Source organism: Quercus lobata, chromosome 3, assembly GCF_001633185.2.
Source record: "Quercus lobata isolate SW786 chromosome 3, ValleyOak3.0 Primary Assembly, whole genome shotgun sequence".
Lineage (NCBI taxonomy): Eukaryota > Viridiplantae > Streptophyta > Magnoliopsida > Fagales > Fagaceae > Quercus > Quercus lobata.
In genome coordinates, this window is record NC_044906.1 from 67,830,131 (window position 1) to 67,848,046 (window position 17,916).

At 36.4% G+C, this 17,916-nt stretch overlaps 1 protein-coding gene and 1 pseudogene across 2 annotated transcripts; both read left to right on the forward strand.

Annotated features, from left to right (window-relative positions):
- Positions 1 to 646: 646 nt before the first annotated feature.
- LOC115978679 lies at positions 647 to 9,408 on the forward strand (annotated as a pseudogene). The gene is made up of 5 exons (XR_004088813.1): positions 647 to 1,367; positions 2,514 to 3,028; positions 4,200 to 4,792; positions 5,772 to 7,764; positions 8,384 to 9,408. The product of XR_004088813.1 is annotated as a disease resistance protein TAO1-like (transcript).
- Positions 9,409 to 9,556: 148 nt separating this feature from the next.
- Positions 9,557 to 16,971, forward strand: LOC115978681 (TMV resistance protein N-like). The gene is made up of 5 exons (XM_031100522.1): positions 9,557 to 10,071; positions 11,535 to 12,642; positions 13,689 to 14,102; positions 14,349 to 15,965; positions 16,142 to 16,971. Exons 1-5 carry the CDS (start codon positions 10,010 to 10,012, stop codon positions 16,655 to 16,657), a joined length of 3,717 nt encoding a protein of 1,238 aa, XP_030956382.1. The 5' UTR covers positions 9,557 to 10,009; the 3' UTR covers positions 16,658 to 16,971.
- The last annotated feature ends 945 nt before the right edge of the window (positions 16,972 to 17,916 follow it).

Genomic DNA, 17,916 nt, shown 5'->3' on the forward strand with positions numbered 1-17,916 from the left:
GTGGGGGTGGCGGTGGCTATGGCTGTGGGCGGTGGTGGCTGGTGGTAGTGAGTATGGGTGTGGGCAATGGCAGTGGATTTGTGGGTAGTAGAAGAGATGAGATTGAGAATAAAATATAATAATATTTTAATGATGTGGTAAAAAATATAAAACCTTCGATGTTGGGTGTATCGTAAAATGAGTTATTAAAATAGACAAAGTAGGTTTTAGAGATGTTAAATACTAAATTTTTTGAGATTCTTGATGAGAATGCTCTTACAATACACTTAACATCTCAACTTTTATTTTATCATACTACACATTAAAATAATATAAAGTAAAATGAAAATAATATAAAAATATTTCTCACTTCTCTCTCTGATCTCTATTTCTCTTACTACACATTAAAAAAGTATTATTTAGTTTTGCAATTGTGTTACAGACTTACTTACATTACCATCACAAATTTGTGTTGGTACTATAGCACAATTGTAAGTTTTTTTTGGGTTTACAAGTTCGGGTAACGAGGGCTTTTGAAATTTTGATGCTAAAACATATCAACATATGTCATTTGAAAGACCCACTGTGAATGCTCAACGTGCAATGTTGGTCAAAACTCCAAAGCATATTGTACGTAACACTAGAATCCTATGAATGAATACACGGAAGAGATCAGGTTCGAAGGGGTAGTACTTTACTCTCGACCATTGCTTCCTCTTCTCATATGAGGGTGGTCCATGTGAGTCCCACCATTAAGCCCACCTTCATGGGAGAAAAAAGACTCCCAACTATCTAATAATTTTCCGGTTCAAGTCCCTTTAACTTTATGTACCCCAAAATTAAATTTGCGTCAAAAAGTCAAGAACACTACAGTCTGCACTAGTCAGAACCATGGAAGATCACAACGACGACGCCATTTCCAGTTCCGAAGCTTCGAGGCTCCGGTGGCACGTGTTCTTGAGCTTCAGAGGCGAAGACACACGCTACCCCTTCATAAACAACCTCAACACCTCGCTCCACAACAAAGGCATACGAGCTTTTCGCGACGACGATGGGTTGCGCCGCGGAGACGAGATCGCTCCGACTCTACTCGACGCGATAGAGGAGTCCGCGGCTTCCATCGTCGTCATCTCCCAAAACTACGCGTCGTCGAGGTGGTGCCTAGAGGAGCTTTCGAAGATATGCGAGTGTAAGAGGCTTATTCTCCCTGTGTTCTACCTAGTCGACCCCTCGGATGTTCGGAAACAAAGAGGACCCTTCTTCGGAAAACATTTTAGGGAGCATGAAGAGAAGGGAATTGAGAAGGAAAAGGTGACGAAGTGGAGGGAAGCCATGGAAACAGCTGGTGGAAAAGCTGGTTTTGTTTTCCAAGACAAAGACAAAGACAGGTACTGTGTTAATATGCATATGTATGTATGTTTAATCCTTTTGTTTGAATTGTGCTATTACTAATATAATTACAATCAAACCTTAGTACCAAAATTTTGGGTTTTAGTTATAGATCTTAGACAAGATTGGTCACGTATGCTTTTTTGCCATCTATCTGTACGAAGTCATTCCCTCTGTTTTTTCTTTAATTGTTATTTCATTTTTTATTACATCTATTAATGTTATTTTTGTCTTTTCCCTACATTTTTTTGGTTGCCCCAATTTGAATCAATTCATTCTTTCCCACTTGTGCATTTATCTCTTTCCTCTTAACATGACTAAACTATCTCAAGCGATTCTCTCTCTCCCATGTCTTTTTATCAAAAGGGCCACCCCATTTTTGTTGATAAATTGTTTAATTGAATTTTGAACAATTTTTTAAAATCTAATATATAGTCCTATTATGTGTGTATTAATAGAAGCTAGAAACTGGCATATCTGAACTATCGATGATATTCATTGTAGCTGTGGATATGATGTACAGGACATTGTGATTTGACCCTATATGGGGTTTACTTAGAACCATAACAATGGGAACATGGTATATGATACTGCTTGAACCACTCAAATATCTCAATTTTTCTATCAACAACTTAAGAGTCTAACATTGGATATGATCCATGAAGGGGGATGCGACCATCTGGGGCTTCTCACTCATATTTACAATTTATGTCGTCTAACAGTCTTTATCTTAACAATAACAAATACTCCTATGCTTTGAAGAAGCCAGTAGTATGGCATCATCAAAGTGGTCATTTAGCAGTTGTGGCTCACAGACTTCACTCAAGGTTTTATATACACAATCCAAAACATTTATGAAAAAGTGAAATAACATGCTAGGATAATGCTAATACATTTCAGTCTTACCTATGATTCTGTTTTTATGCACATAATAGCTGTTTGCCTTATATACTCCATTGTTGAACATTGTGGTCATCCTTTGGAAGGCCACAGAGTATGAAGCACTTGTATTTATCAAAGTAGGCACTTGATACACATCTTATCTAAGTTTCTCTCTACCATTTGACTTTTGAAGTATTTTTTTTTTTATATTAGTATCTCCTTGCTAGTTTGTTTCCTATGGACTCATTTATGTTTTTTGGCAGCAATGAGGCACAAGCAAAGTTGATTCAACTTTTAGTCAAAAGGGTATTGGAAGAACTAGACAGTACCCCACTGGATGTGGCTCCATATACAGTAGGACTCGATTCTCGTATTGAAAAACTGAAGAGCTTGTTAGATGTTAGATCCAATGGCGTTCGAGTTTTGGCATTACATGGGATGGGTGGGGTTGGTAAGACCACACTTGCTAAAGCTCTTTACAATAAACTTGTTGGTAGCTTTGAGTGCCTCGTTTTCATGAAAAATGATAGAGAAAATTCTGAAACAGATGATGATTTAGTGTACCTTCAAAACAAACTTGTCAATCATCTTTCTCCTGGTAAGCCTCCTGTGTATAGGATTGATTCTGGTATCTCTGCAATCAAAGCCATGGTTCATGAGAAGCAAGTTCTTGTTATTTTGGATGATATTCGCAATGTAAGACAGCTTGAAGTGCTAGTCGGGAGAGATTGGTTTTCTGAAGGGAGTAGAATTATTATTACCACAAGAGACAGTGAAGTTTTTGTAACAACCCCACTCCAACTGTGTAGATATTGTCCACTTTGGGGCCCATACCCCTCATGGTTTTGTTCTTCCCCAGGTTGCGCTGGGGAAAAGGCCTCTACACATTAAAGGGAAATCATTCCTTATAAACATATTCTCATGTGCTTCCCTAGGCGATGTGGGATTCCATGGAATGCAAGACCCCACTTTTGGGTCACTACAATCCAAAAATTGTGATGCCCCAATTTGATTGATTGTGTGATGTGTGTGGGTGTGTGATGAGTCCCACATTGGGTATTTACTGGGTTGAACTGGGCTTTATTAACATCTGCAAGGAGTCTTAATTGTGACTAGTCCTTTTGAGGTATAGCGCAGATGTGGCTAGCGCTTTTCCTTGGGTCGTTACATATGGTATCAGAGCCATGCCCTAACCGGAAGTGTGGGCCCCACACGCAAGGACGCGTGTGCCCGTAAGGGGGGTGGATTGTAGTGACCCAAAAGTGGGGTCTTACATTCCATGGAATCCCACATCGCCTAGGGAAGCACATGAGAATATGTTTATAAGGAATGATTTCCCTTTAATGTGTAGAGGCCTTTTCCCCAGCGCAACCTGGGGAAGAACAAAACCATGAGGGGTATGGGCCCCAAAGTGGACATATCTACACAGTTGGAGTGGGGTTGTTACAGATGGTATCAGAGCCATGCCCTAACCGGAAGTGTGGGCCCCACACGCAAGGACGCGTGTGCCCGTAAGGGGGGTGGATTGTAGTGACCCAAAAGTGGGGTCTTACATTCCATGGAATCCCACATCGCCTAGGGAAGCACTTGAGAATATGTTTATAAGGAATGATTTCCCTTTAATGTGTAGAGGCCTTTTCCCCAGCGCAACCTGGGGAAGAACAAAACCGTGAGGGGTATGGGCTCCAAAGCGGACAATATCTACACAGTTGGGGTGGGGTCGTTACAGAACACAGTTGAGGCGGGGTTGTTACAGATGGTATCAGAGCCGTACCCTAGCCGGAAGTGTGGGCCCCACACGAGAGGACTCGTGTGCCCGTAAGTGGAATCCCACATCGCCTAGGGAAGCACATGAGAATATGTTTATAAGGAATGATTTCCCTTTAATGTGTAGAGGCCTTTTTCCCAGCGCAACAATATCTACACAGTTGGAGTGGGGTTGTTACAAGTTTTACCCAAGCATCTTGTGAATGAGTTTTATGAGGTCATAGAGTTGGCCCCCGCTGAGGCGCTACAACTTTTTAGCTACCATGCACTAAGAAGAGAGAAACCCACAGAAAGATTTATGAATCTATCCAAGAAAATGGTCTCTCTTACAGGAGGTCTACCATTGGCCCTGGAAGTATTTGGTTCTTTTTTGTTTGAAAGGTGGAGAATAGAGGAATGGAAGGATGCTTTGCAAAAATTGGAAAGGATTCGTCCTCGCAATCTTCAGGATGTATTGAAGATAAGTTATGATGGGTTAGATGTACAAGAACAATGTATATTCCTTGACCTTGCATGTTTATTCATTAAAAAGGAAATTGAGAGAGAGGATATACTTGATGCATTGAAAGGTTGCGGTTTTAGGGCTGAGATAGCAATTACAGTGCTCAGAGCAAGATCACTTATTAAGGTTTTTGAGGACAATTCTTTGTGGATGCACGATCAGATTAGAGACATGGGAAGACAAATTGTTCTAGATGAAAGTCCTGTATATCCTGGTATGCGTAGTAGACTGTGGGATCGTGATGAAATCATGACAGTCTTAAAGGGTGAGAAGGTATGACTAATAGTGAGATGCCTCATCTTTTTTTTTTTTTTTCCTGTTCCTTCTTTGTTGAATTGCAAGTTTGAAACTTTTCCAAGCGGCAAATATAGAAAAGTACTTGCATATTTCACTACATGCATCATATTGCTATTTATAATCCTCAAGGGAAAAAAGGAATACTAATGTTTGTGCTCCACTTGTAGCTTCATGCGCTAGTGTATTTTCAAATTTCCTTCTCGCTCTCAGGGTAGAGTTCCAGTTGGTGAGGATTGATGGGAGATTGCAAAACTTTCAGAGAGATGATAAAAATTGTTCAAGCTAACATCTTCAGACTATACCATAGATAAGAACAGGAAGGATTGGGATCTTCTAGACTTCTATCGTATTCCACAATGAAGTTCTCCAAATCCTAATATTTCATAAATTAAAGGCTGAGATATAACATATCTATGGTTCAATTGACATGAGACCAAACAATTAGTCGAACCTTCTTAGCCCTTAAACAGCCTACCACACAAGCATATTCAACTTGTCGTTCAATATGTTCTCCTCTTCGCTATCCTCCTCACCCTCCAACAATTTAGATGGGTTGATCTTTTTTGTTCCTTTAGTCAGGTTCTCTTCCATGGAGGAAAAGTTTGTTTCTTTCCTCTACTTACTAAACACAGAGAGAGAGAGAGAGAGAGAGAGAGAGAGAGAGAGAGTGGCTAATTATTTCTGGGTTTGAAAATTGGCAAGAAGAGATGGTTGAATCGAATTCTCGCCCTTTCCATATTTTACTTCCAAAAAAATTATTAAAAAAAAAATCTGAATCTTACAGTTTGGCCCCATTCCAGCTCCTTAGATGTTCTAAGTTTTTAAAGGATGGATAATATTCTTATGTGATTAATTAAAATCTTACAGCTTTTGACTTGATAACTATTTGTTTATTGTCTCTGTTTCACTTGGCTACATTCAATTTTTTAAAGTTTTTCTATATGATTGACAATAGGGAACAAGACGTATTGAAGGAATTGTCCTAGACTTTCAAAGGAGGCCCATTGTTCAGGATGCAAGTGGTGAGAGAATTTCTTGGGAAAACCTTCTAAGAACACCCAATTTCACCTCTGCATTAACTTATGCGAAAGAAAGGTATAAGAAATTTCTTCAGGATAATGCTGAGAAAGAAAGAGAGGTAGTACTTTGCACTAAGCCATTTGAATCAATGGTTAATCTAAGACTTCTTCAAATCAACCATGTGAGATTGGAAGGGAAGTATAAATATCTTCCAGCTGGACTGAAGTGGCTACAGTGGAAAGGATGTCCTTTGAAAGCTCTTCCTTCTGAATTTCTTCCTCGAGAACTTTCTGTTCTTGATCTCTCCGAAAGCAGAATTGAGCAAGTGTGGGGTTGGTATAGTAACAATGTGGCTGAGAAGTTGATGGTTATTAAACTCCGCAATTGCTACAATCTAGCTGATATTCCCAATTTATCTGGGCACCAAAACTTGGAAAAGCTTGTTCTTGAAGGTTGCTGTAGACTTACTAAGATTCATGAATCAATTGGGAACATAAGTACATTACGTCATTTGAACATGAGAGATTGTTCAAACCTTATCGAATTTCCTACTGATATCTCAGGGCTGAAACATCTTGAAAACCTTGTCCTCTCTGGCTGCTCAAAGTTGAAAAGGTTACCAAATGACCTACGTAGCTTGAAGTGTTTGAAAGAATTTCTTCTTGACGAAACTGCTATAGAGGAGCTGCCTACATTCATTTACCACCTAACAAAACTTGAAAAGCTTAGTTTGAAAAGATGCCAATTTTTGACAACACTACCTGAGTGCATTGGACATCTGTGCTCCCTGAAAGAACTCTCTCTTAATCATTCTGCTATTAAGGAAATACCTGATTCTGTTGGATCTTTATCAGACCTTGAGATACTAAGTTTGATAGGGTGCAAATCATTCACCACAATTCCTGATTCTGTTGGCAATCTCAAGTCTTTGACAGAACTTCTAATTTATGGTAGTGCAATTGTAGTACTGCCTCCCTCTATTGGCTCGTTATCATTTTTGAAGGTCATCTGTTGGAAAATGTCTGTCTCTGATTGAATTGCCTGATTCAATTGAAGGACTAGGTTCTCTGGTTGAGATTAATTTAGATTGGACATCAATCACACAGCTACCAAATCAGGTAGGTGATTTGAAAATGCTAAGGAAGCTTGAGATGTGGAACTGTAAAAATCTTAAATTTTTACCAGAATCAATTGGAAGCATGCTGGCTCTTATGACTTTGAACATATCTAATGCCAAAATTTCTGAATTGCCAGAATCCATAGGGATGCTGGAAAATCTTATTACATTAAGATTGAGTAATTGTACACAGCTCTATAAACTTCCAGCATCGATAGGAAATTTGAAGTCTTTACAGCGGTTGCTGATGGGAGAAACTGCTGTGGCAGAATTGCCTGAAAGCTTTGGGAAGCTCTCGAGCTTAATGATATTAGAAATGCCTAAGAAGCCTTATTTTGAGTTACCTAGAAACAGTGTGCCTAATTCTACAGTACTTCCAACTTCTTTCTCCAATTTATGCTCGCTAAAAGAACTAAATGCTCGTGCTTGGAAACTATGTGGGAAGATTCCTGATGATTTTAAAAAGTTGTCATCATTGGAGATTTTGAATCTAGGCCACAATAATTTTTTCAGTCTCCCATCCAGCTTGATGGACCTTTCCAAGCTCAAAAAACTTTTATTGCCCAACTGCGAAGAGCTCAAGTCTCTCCCTCCGCTTCCCTCAAGCTTGTTGGAGGTGAATGTTGCAGACTGTCCTGCTTTGGAAAGGGTGTCTGATCTTTCAAACTTGGAAAGCTTAGAGGAGCTGAACCTTACAAACTGTGAGATGGTGGTGGATATTCCAGGCCTCGAATGCTTGAAGTCCTTGAGAAGGTTGTACATGAGTGGGTGCAAAACATGCTCATCTGTGGTTAAAAGAAGACTTTCTAAGGTTCTCTCTCTCTCTGCATATGACCTATCGTAGGCCAGAAACTTTCTTTTCATGATATTTTCATATAAGAAGAATCAGCTAAAATACATTTTATCCCTCCAAATTTGGTCTCTAGTTTCAATTTTTGCAATATCATTATAGTTAAAAGTTCTGTTGGGACTAGGCACTGCTTGCTCCAACTCAGTTGAGGTAGCTCTCAATGCAAAAAGGTTTTGAGGGCCTTCCTGGTCTTGCTCAGAAAGGCCTGTGGGGTTACCATTCCTAATTTTATTTAGTTTGATCTGGTTTTGAATTCCTGTGTGCTGTGAATATGATTGTGTTTTAGTTTGATCTTTGTTGTTCATGCAGTCCTTTTGATCATGGATGTCAATTCCTCAGTATTTTTCGTCCAATTCTACATGTTATTACAGTTATGTGGGGCTCATGTGACAATGTTTCCAAGATTAATAGGAATAGATGGGACTAAATTAATGGTAATTTAAAACTTTAAGATTGATATTGCAATTGCTACAAGACAAGAGGACCAAACGGATAACAAATTCAAATTTGGAGGAACCAAAATGTACTTTAACTAAGACAAAGAATAAGGATTTATTTCTCTAAATTTTTTTTATTGCAGGTTTCTTTGAGGAATATGTTCTCTCTTAGCATGCCTGGAAGCAAAATTCCAGATTGGTTTTCTCAAGAGGTAGTTAAATTTTCAGAACGCAAAAACCTTAGGATCAAAGGTGTGATAATAGGTGTTATTGTCTCTTTCAGCCATCAAATACCAGATAACTTAAGAGATCAAGACCCTTTACTAACAGGTATACGAGCAAATATTGTCAAACTGAATAGACCTGTGTTCAATGCAATGCTGGACATAAAGGGAGTTCCAAAGACACATGAAGACCATCTTTACTTGTCTCGGTTTCCAGATTGGCATCCGTTATCTTTTTCGTTGAAAGATGATTATAAGATACATGTAACAATAGACGACCCACCCTACATTGAGGGACTCAAGCTGAAAAAGTGGGGGGTTCATTTGGTTTTTGAAGGTGATGATGATTATGATGGAAATGAAGAATCGTTGGATGAAACCCAACTGTCCATTTCTGAAAAACTAGCCAAGTTTTTCAGCTTTCTTGAAGAGGAAGAAGATCACATCCCCGAATCAGGCTTTGAAGTTGAAAGCCAAGTGCAAGAGATTGAGGAACAAGAAGAAATTGAAAGAGAGCCTCATTGGTGGCAATTTTTGTGGCTTTTTCGAAGGTGCTTCTGCTTTTGAAGGAGGAGAAGCTACCTGCAAGGCTGCAGCCCCTTCGAAGTTGCAACCGAAGCAGATACAACTTGAAGTCTATCTTTATTTTCTATCTTTATTTTCAGCTGTCATTGTTAACTTTATTTATTATTCTATTACACAACCTGTTACACACTTTTTTTTTTAATTGAAATTGTGAGTTGAAGATACAATTTCCAACTTGAAAATGTGTTTTCAACTCACAATTTCAGTTGTTACACACTTTTTTGATCTGAAATTGTGAGTTAAAGATACAAATTTTGACTTGAGATTGCCTTATCAATTTACAATTTCAATTAAAAAAGAAGTGTAATAGTGTGTGTAAAACTGTGTATATAATACCACTACGCACTCTTTTCAATTTACTAGTGTGTATATTGTAATAAAAAAGTGTATATATTGTAATAAAAACTATCCAATCTGAAAACATGATTTTACTTAAAAGTCTTAAACTATCACAATTTTAAGTAGAATCATACTTTGAAAATTAATTTTTCTAAAAGAACTAAAAACTATGCTCCCAAAATAAACTAATTCAAATAATTATTTTTGAAAATTCTTCCTTAGAAATTAGAATTGAACCAAAATCAACGTTGGCTTGCTCTGTTCGTCAGAACCCGCTTACGTAAATAACATTAAAAAAACTCCGAAGTCTATGCCTACCTTAGCTGACTTTTCTCTTTCTTCTTTTTTGTATAAATACCTTAATTTAGCTTGACTCTTCAGACCTCACATTCCAAATATACACTGAGAATACAAATCATCAATTGGAATCCAATCTCGTAGAACACTGCAGCTAGCAGAAAATGGACAACGACCCCGTTTCCGTTTCGTCAACTCCACCACTACGAGACTACTCGTACTCCCCGTGTTCTACCGAGTTGACCGGAGGATGTTCGGAGACAAAGAGGAGCTTTGGAAGAACATTTTAGGAACCATGAAGAGAGGTTCGGGAAGGACAAGGTTATGAGGTGGAGGAGAGCTATGGAAAAAGCTGGTGAAACTCCTGGTTGGGTTTTCAACAACAGGTAATTCATTTCATAAAAATGGTGGAACTGGTTTTGCTTTTGGTTTTGATTGTGGTTCTAAGGATTCTGAGATTAGTGGTTGAGTTGAAAACTTTAGCAGATTTTAATGTTTTCTTGCCCAGCTTGGGATTTTCTGTATAAAAATTATAGATAAAAGCAAACTTAGCTACTTACCTTAGGTGCTGTTCTTTAAAGTTTTTTTAAGATTCTTTCATGTGAATTTTTCTTATAAAATAGAAATGTATTTTTTAATTAAATAACCATATGACTGAATCTTAAGAAAAAACCTAATAAATAGTACCTAAGAAACTGTATTTAAACTTTGTCTTATAGATAAATATACAAGATATTGTAGAATGAAGCCTAATACTTTATCACATCTTTAATTAACATGTCTTTTTTTTTTTTTTTTTTTTTTTTTTTTTTTACCTCTTTCTGATTTCTCGACTTATATCAAATCACTATATACATGTTGCTACATATATAATTTCAAAATTTTTTTATTTATAAAAGGTCTCTAATTGTAATTGATACAACAATGAAAAATTTGCTGTTCACCTTCTTGTGATAGGGCTACTCATGGCGTAAATAATAATAATAAAATCACGGTACAGTACTAGTTGAGTAAATAGGGTTATTCTTGTTGCACACAGTTTATCACACATTGCCGTACATACAAATGATTAAAATTATGTTTTCAAAACATGGTTTCACAATTTGAACTTAAATTGTGTAGTGTGTACGTATACACTTTGTATGATACTTATTATCTGAGTGAATAAGGGTGGCTTTTTGCCCATCTATATATTAAAAAAAAAAAAAAAAGTACCTTGTTAAGGTGATGAACATCACCGTTTAACCTTCTTTGTCATGTCACATATGCATAAAAATTATTGTTTAATGGTTGTTATTATTGTTTCCTGTTGATGTTATAGCCATCATTCACATTCATTTGGCTTTACAACGAGTCAAGTCTTAGACTTTATGTGAATCCAAGCCATTTAGGTACTTTAATAACATTTGGAAATAATTAACAAGAAATGTGCTGCTAACTATTAGTTGGTATTATCAGTAACTCTGCATTTGAATTTTATGTCATCCATTATCTTCCATCTTGGTTGGATCCATTTAGATTAAGTGATATTAGGGATACTACAAATTTTACTATATAGCCTTTACAAAATGGTTTTTCACCAATCACAAAAAAGTAATTCTGACATTCATTTATTATGTTTTGAAATTCACCAGTCACATTCATCACAACTTCAGTTTGTAAAGGTTATGTAGTAGAATTTATAATATCTTTAGCATTTTTCATTTATATTTGTCATCAAACTGGAAGCAGTAATAGTGTACACATTTTATTCAAGTCCCTTCCATTGCTATTTGAGGTGTTATAGTATTTGCATCTTTGTAGCCTTTTATATCCTAAATTCCTAATGCCGTAATCATGTTTTTGTCAGTGAAGAAGCACAGTTGGTTCAGGCATTAGTCACAAGGGTTTTCATTGAATTGAGCAATACTCCAGTGGGTGTGGCTGCATACACTGTTGGGCTTGATTCTCATATTGAAAAACTGATGATATTGTTAGATGTTAAAAACAATGGAATCCAAGTTTTAGGATTTCATGGGATGGGTGGGGTTGGTAAGACAACCCTGGCTAAGGCTCTCTATGGTAGTCTTGTTGGTCACTTTAAGTACCGGAGTTTCATTTCAAATGTTAGAGAAACTTCAGCCCAAGACAATGGTTTAGTATCTCTCCAAAATCAACTTATCAATAATATTTCACCTGGTAAGGTGTCTCCTATAAGGGAGATTAATGCTGGTATCACTGCCATCAAAGAGATGGTAAATGAGAAGCAAGTTCTAGTTGTTTTGGATGATGTTGATAATATAAGCCAACTAAATGCTCTAATTGGCAACAGAGAATGGTTTTATAAAGGAAGTCAAATAATTATTACAACCAGAGATAGAGAAGTATTATCCAAGCATCTTGTGAATGAGTTTTATGAGGTCAGAGAGTTGGATTCATCTGAGTCGCTACAACTTTTTAGTTACCATGCACTAAAGGGAGAGAAACCCACAGGTGCTTTCTTGAATCTGTCCAAACAAATTGTGTCTCTTACAGGAGGATTACCATTGGCTCTGGAAGTATTTGGTTCTTTCCTGTTTGATAAGAGGAAACCAAAAGAATGGGAAGATGCTCTACAGAAATTTAAAGAGATTCGCCCGCGTTATCTTCAAGATGTCTTGATGGTAAGTTTTAATGGATTAGATGAACAAGAGAAGTGTATATTCCTGGACCTTGCCTGTTTATTTGCTGAAATGAGAATAAAGAGAGAAGATGCAATTGACATATTGAAGGGTTGTGGTTTTAATGCCGAGAGAACAGTCACAGTCCTCACTGCAAAATCACTCATTAAGTTTACTGAGGACAATATTTTGTGGATGCACGATCAAGTTAGAGACATGGGAAGACAAATTGTTCGAGAAAATAGCCTTGTGGATCCTGGCATGCGTACTAGACTCTGGGATCGTGATGAGATCATGACTGTCTTGAAGGATATGAAGGTAAATATCATATCATGATACCTTTTATTAGGAAAGCTGTCTTATTTATCCTTAATGGTTTATGTGTGTGTCAGGCAATGCCACTATCAAGCCTGTATGCATGTAGTATAGCATGTTTATTTGTTTGACAATCTGCCGTTAATTCCTTAATGACAGTTTTCAAATTGAAAATTGCCAGAGATGATTAGATCAGAATGTGGTATGATAGAAATTGACTCAAATTCTGATTTGACTTATTTATCCTTTAATGGTTCATGTGTGTGTCAAACAATGCCTCTGTCAAGCTTGTATGCATGTATTATAGTATATTTATTCATTGTCAAAGAAGTAATTTTGTATTTCTTGTCCACCAATGAATAAGAGTTGGAGTAAGTAAGTAGTCCTGTAAAGTCTGGTTGCTTTTGCATTAGTGGTCTTCTCACATGGAAAGAGAAGACTTTTATATAAACATGGAGTTTCTTTGAATATTAGTCTGGTAGTTTCTTGGGGTTGAAAGATACCCATGCATGTGAGTTGAGAGTTTGAGACTGTTGGATGTATTGGGTGAGGAAGCATCATTGGGTGTATTGAGACTGTTGGATTGTGTGTCTTGTTTGTTAAGTTTGTTAGATAGTATTGAGAATTAATTTTGGGTATATTGAGATTTGGGTTAGTTTGTGTTTGTGAGGTTTTTAAGTGTTGTTTGCTAGTAATGTTTGGTTGAGTGTGGTTGTATACAATATTGTTGATAGAGAATTTTGGTTAGTATTGCTAGTGCATGCAGGTATGGAGTTGGTCAAACCACGTTAAACTTTGTTGTCTATTGTGTATGTTTTAATTTCTTGTTCATGTTAAGCTTGCCCCAAATTACAAGATATGGTACTATTCTAGAACTAGGGGGAAACAAAACAGATAGTTGCAGGAATCCATTCTATATGGCTGGACTACCAAAAATGTCAATTATTATCCTATGAAATATTTAGGTGCTCATTAATATGTTAATTGTTTCCTTCTGTCTTCTTGCTTGCTACACCATAGCTGATTAAATTCCATTTGATTGACAATAGGGTACACAGTGTATAGAAGGCATTGTCCTAGACTTTGAAAAAAGAAACATTGTCAAGCATCCAAGTGGTGACAAAATTTCTTGGGTTAACTTTCGAAGGAAACCCAATTTCACCTTTGCGGTCACATACTTAAAGGAAAGATATAAAAGTTATCTTGAAGATCGAGCAGAGAAAGAGAGAGAGGTTATAATTTGCACCAAATCCTTTAAAAACATGGTCAATCTTAGACTGCTACAAATCAATAATGTGAATTTGGAAGGGGAGTTCAAGTATCTTCCTGTTGAACTGAAGTGGCTGCAATGGAAAGGCTGTCCCATGAAAACTCTTCCTTCAGATTTTTGTCCTTGCAAAGCTGTGGTGCTTGATCTATCAGAAAGCAAACTTGAACATCTGTGGCATTCAAACAATTACAAGGTATGTTTCTCTTAAAAATTCCATTGTGATTTTCATCATTGTTTGAGCTAAATTATGACAGCAAGGATAGGATGCCTGACATATGGAATAGATTTCATGTTTAAGCTGGTTTCCCCTTGTTATCTCCCACTCTTCTTTCTATTCAAAGACACTAAAGTGATTGTGGCTTGTTCTGCTTATACATTTGGATGTTGAATCTTGATGACATTTCCCTTTCTGAAAGAAGAAAAAACTTCTTGTTTGCAGGTACTTGAGAACTTGAAGGTTTTGAATCTTCGTGGTTGCTATAATCTAATTGCTATCCCAGATTTATCTGGGCATCAAGCCTTGGAAAAGCTTGATCTTGAGCGTTGTGGTCGGTTGATAAAGATTCATGAATCAATTGGTAGCTTAAGTTCATTACTTCACTTGATCCTGAGAGATTGTTCAAACCTTATTGAACTCCCAAGTGATGTCTCTGGCCTAAAGCAACTTGAGAGCCTTATTCTCTCACATTGCTCAAAGGTGAAAGAACTGCCAGAGAACATAGGCAGCATGAAATCTTTAAAAGAACTTCTTCTTGATGAAACCTCGATAGAAATCCTTCCTGAATCTATCTTCCACCTTACAAACCTTGAAATGCTTAGTTTAAATGATTGCAAACTTCTGAAAGGGCTACCCCAGTTTATTGGGAAGCTGTGTTCTCTGAAAGAACTCTCCCTTAATAATTCTGCATTAGAGGAAATACCTGATTCCATTGGATCTTTGGCAAACCTTGAGGAACTAAGTTTGAAGTGTTGTAGATCACTGACCAGAATCCCAGATTCCATTGGCAATCTCAAATCGTTGACCAATTTTTTTATAAATGGTACTAAAATAAAAGAACTACCTTGGTCTATTGGCTCATTATCAAATTTGAAGCACTTATTGATTGGAGAAAATTATTTTCTTAGCAAACTACCCGATTCAATTGGGGGATTAGCTTCTATAGTTGAGCTTAATATTGAGGGGACATCAATGACAAATTTGCCAGATCAGATCGGTGCCTTGAAAGTACTCAAAAAGCTTGAAATAAGGAAATGTGAATCTCTTATATCATTGCCAGAATCAATTGGAAGCATGTTAACACTTACTACTTTAATCATATTTCAAGCTAATATTAGTGAGTTGCCAGAATCAATAGGGATGTTGGAAAATCTTATTGTGTTAAGATTGGATAAATGTAAACAACTCTATAAACTTCCATCTTCAATAGGAAAGTTAAAGTCATTGCAATGCTTGCTAATGGAGGAAACTGCTGTGACAGATTTACCTGAGAGCTTTGGGATGCTCTCAAGCTTATTGATAATAAAAATGGCAAAGAAACCTCATGTTGAACTACTTGAAAGCAGTACGCCTAAAGATGCTGTTATTCACAATACAAAAGAGAAGTCTAAGTTGATGGACTTCCCAACTTCTTTCTTAAATCTATCCAGACTCTGTGAATTCAACATTTGTGCTTGGCAAATATCTGGTAAAATTCCTGACGATTTTGAAAAATTGTCGACATTAGAGATTTTGAATTTAGGCCACAATCATTTTTGCAGCCTTCCCTCCAGCCTGAGGGGCCTGTCCATCCTCAAAAAACTTATCCTGTCCCATTGTAAAGAGCTTAAGACTCTCCCTCCACTTCCGTCAAGTTTACAAGAAGTGAATGTTTCAAATTGCATTGCATTGGAAAGTTTTTCTGATCTTTCAAACTTGGAAAACTTATGTGACCTGAACCTCACCAATTGTGAAAAACTGATGGATATTCCTGGCCTTGAATGCTTGGAGTCCTTGAGAAGGTTGTACATGAGTGGTTGCAATGCTTGCTCCTCAGTAGTTAAGAGAAGACTTGCTAAGGTTCTCTCTCTCTCTCTCTCTCTCTCATTATATTTTTGCTAGGTAACATAAATTTTATTAATAAAAATCATAGCCAACCCGAAAATACTTCCAAAATCTAATTGTGTCTCTCTCTCATTATATTAAAAAAACTAGAAGGAAAAAATTTGAACTCTTGTGATATATATATTTTGCAGGCTCCTTTGAGAAATTTTTGCAAAATAAGTATGCCTGGAAGCAAGATTCCAGATTTTTTTTCTCAAAAGGAGGTTAGATTTGAAGACTTTAAAAACCGTCAGATCAAAGGTGTTATCATAGGTGTTGTCTTCTCTGTCAATCATCAAATATCAGAGGACTTTAGACATCCCCTCCCTGCAGATGCAATAGTGGACATTGAAGCAAGTATCCTCAAACTAGATTTCCAGATATTCAAAACAACCTTGCACTTAATGGGAGTACCAAAGACAAATGACAATCAAATCCACTTGTGTCAATATCCAAACTGCCATCCATTAGTTTCTTCATTGAAAGATGGTTATAAGATACATGTGACAAAGAGAAACCCACCATTCATGAAGGGGGTTGAGCTAAAGAATTGGGGGATTTATTTGGTTTTTGATGGTGATGATGATTATGAGGGAGACAAAGAATCATTGAACCAGAGACAGAAATCCATCCCAGAAAGACTAGCAAAAATTTTCAGTGACCTTTGAAGAAGATGATTGTATCTCTAAATCTGGCAGTGAGGTTGAAAGAAAAGTGCAAAAGATTGAGGAGAACAGAACGGCAAAGAGCATCTTCATATGGCATGAGTTACTATGTTTGTTTACTCTTTCATTGTTCTTTCTTCCATCTTTGTGTTTAGTTTGTTATACTTATGCTGTTAGTGATTAAAGTTATTTGCACCCCCTGTATGCACCTTTCATATGTATTGTATTGTATTTTTTTGTTTTTGTTTAATCATATGAATTGTTAATATCACATTCACTTATTTCAACAGCTTATATATGACTTTTTAAAGTTACTATTTTAGATACAATTGTATTTTGTCAACTTTTAGCAAATTAACAAATAAGATTTTCAGCAAAAAGTTAATCCAAACATATGATTCTTCTTCTTTCTTCTTTGGGGTTATGTATTGGAGCAATTGGAGACAAGTTATAGAAGAGAGGTTATTACTTCAACTCTTCTACTCAATTTCTTTCAGAAATACTTATTTGTCAACCAACAAAGTACAGAGATACAAAATTTTAAAAATTGTTGGCATGTTTATTGTCTTCGATACATAATAAAAATGATGTTAAATTGTTAATGATGAATTGATATTAAATTGATTTTTCTTTGATAACAAGTAGTGAAAAGGTAAATTAATTGAGGGAGAGCAGGCTGGATTTCGGATATTAGAAAATCTGGGAAAACTGTTGTAAGTCAATTAATCATATTAAATAAACAGTTGCTATGCTTTGTTTATCAGAATCAGCTTAGATAACTATTACATGTACTGTATAATAAGTAAAAGATATCACAGAGTAGAGCTAAATTGCCTAGTGTTCCGTGCATGAAAGGAAGCCAGACCATTAGAGTATCTTTAGCAAATTCATCAAATTTTTGTACTGTTTAAAGAATAAACAGTGACTTTTATCTTTTACCTACCCACTTTTTCAAATACACTTTCCAACAGATTCTCTATCTCATTTAAATATTATTTCTTCATTCATTATTTATTCTTTTTTTAACAACTACACATTTTCCAACATTTTTTTATTCAACACCTTGATTATTATAATAGAAAAAAAATTTAAAGAATGAACAGTAGCCCATTAGACTTGATGAGCTACTGTTCATGAGCCAAAATTTTTTTTGGGTATAGAGAATCCATTGGAGTGGCCTTTTTTGGTTTCATTCTCTATTATAGAGAATATTTTTCTTTTGCATAAACCATTGGAGATGCTCTTATATGAATTGGAAAACA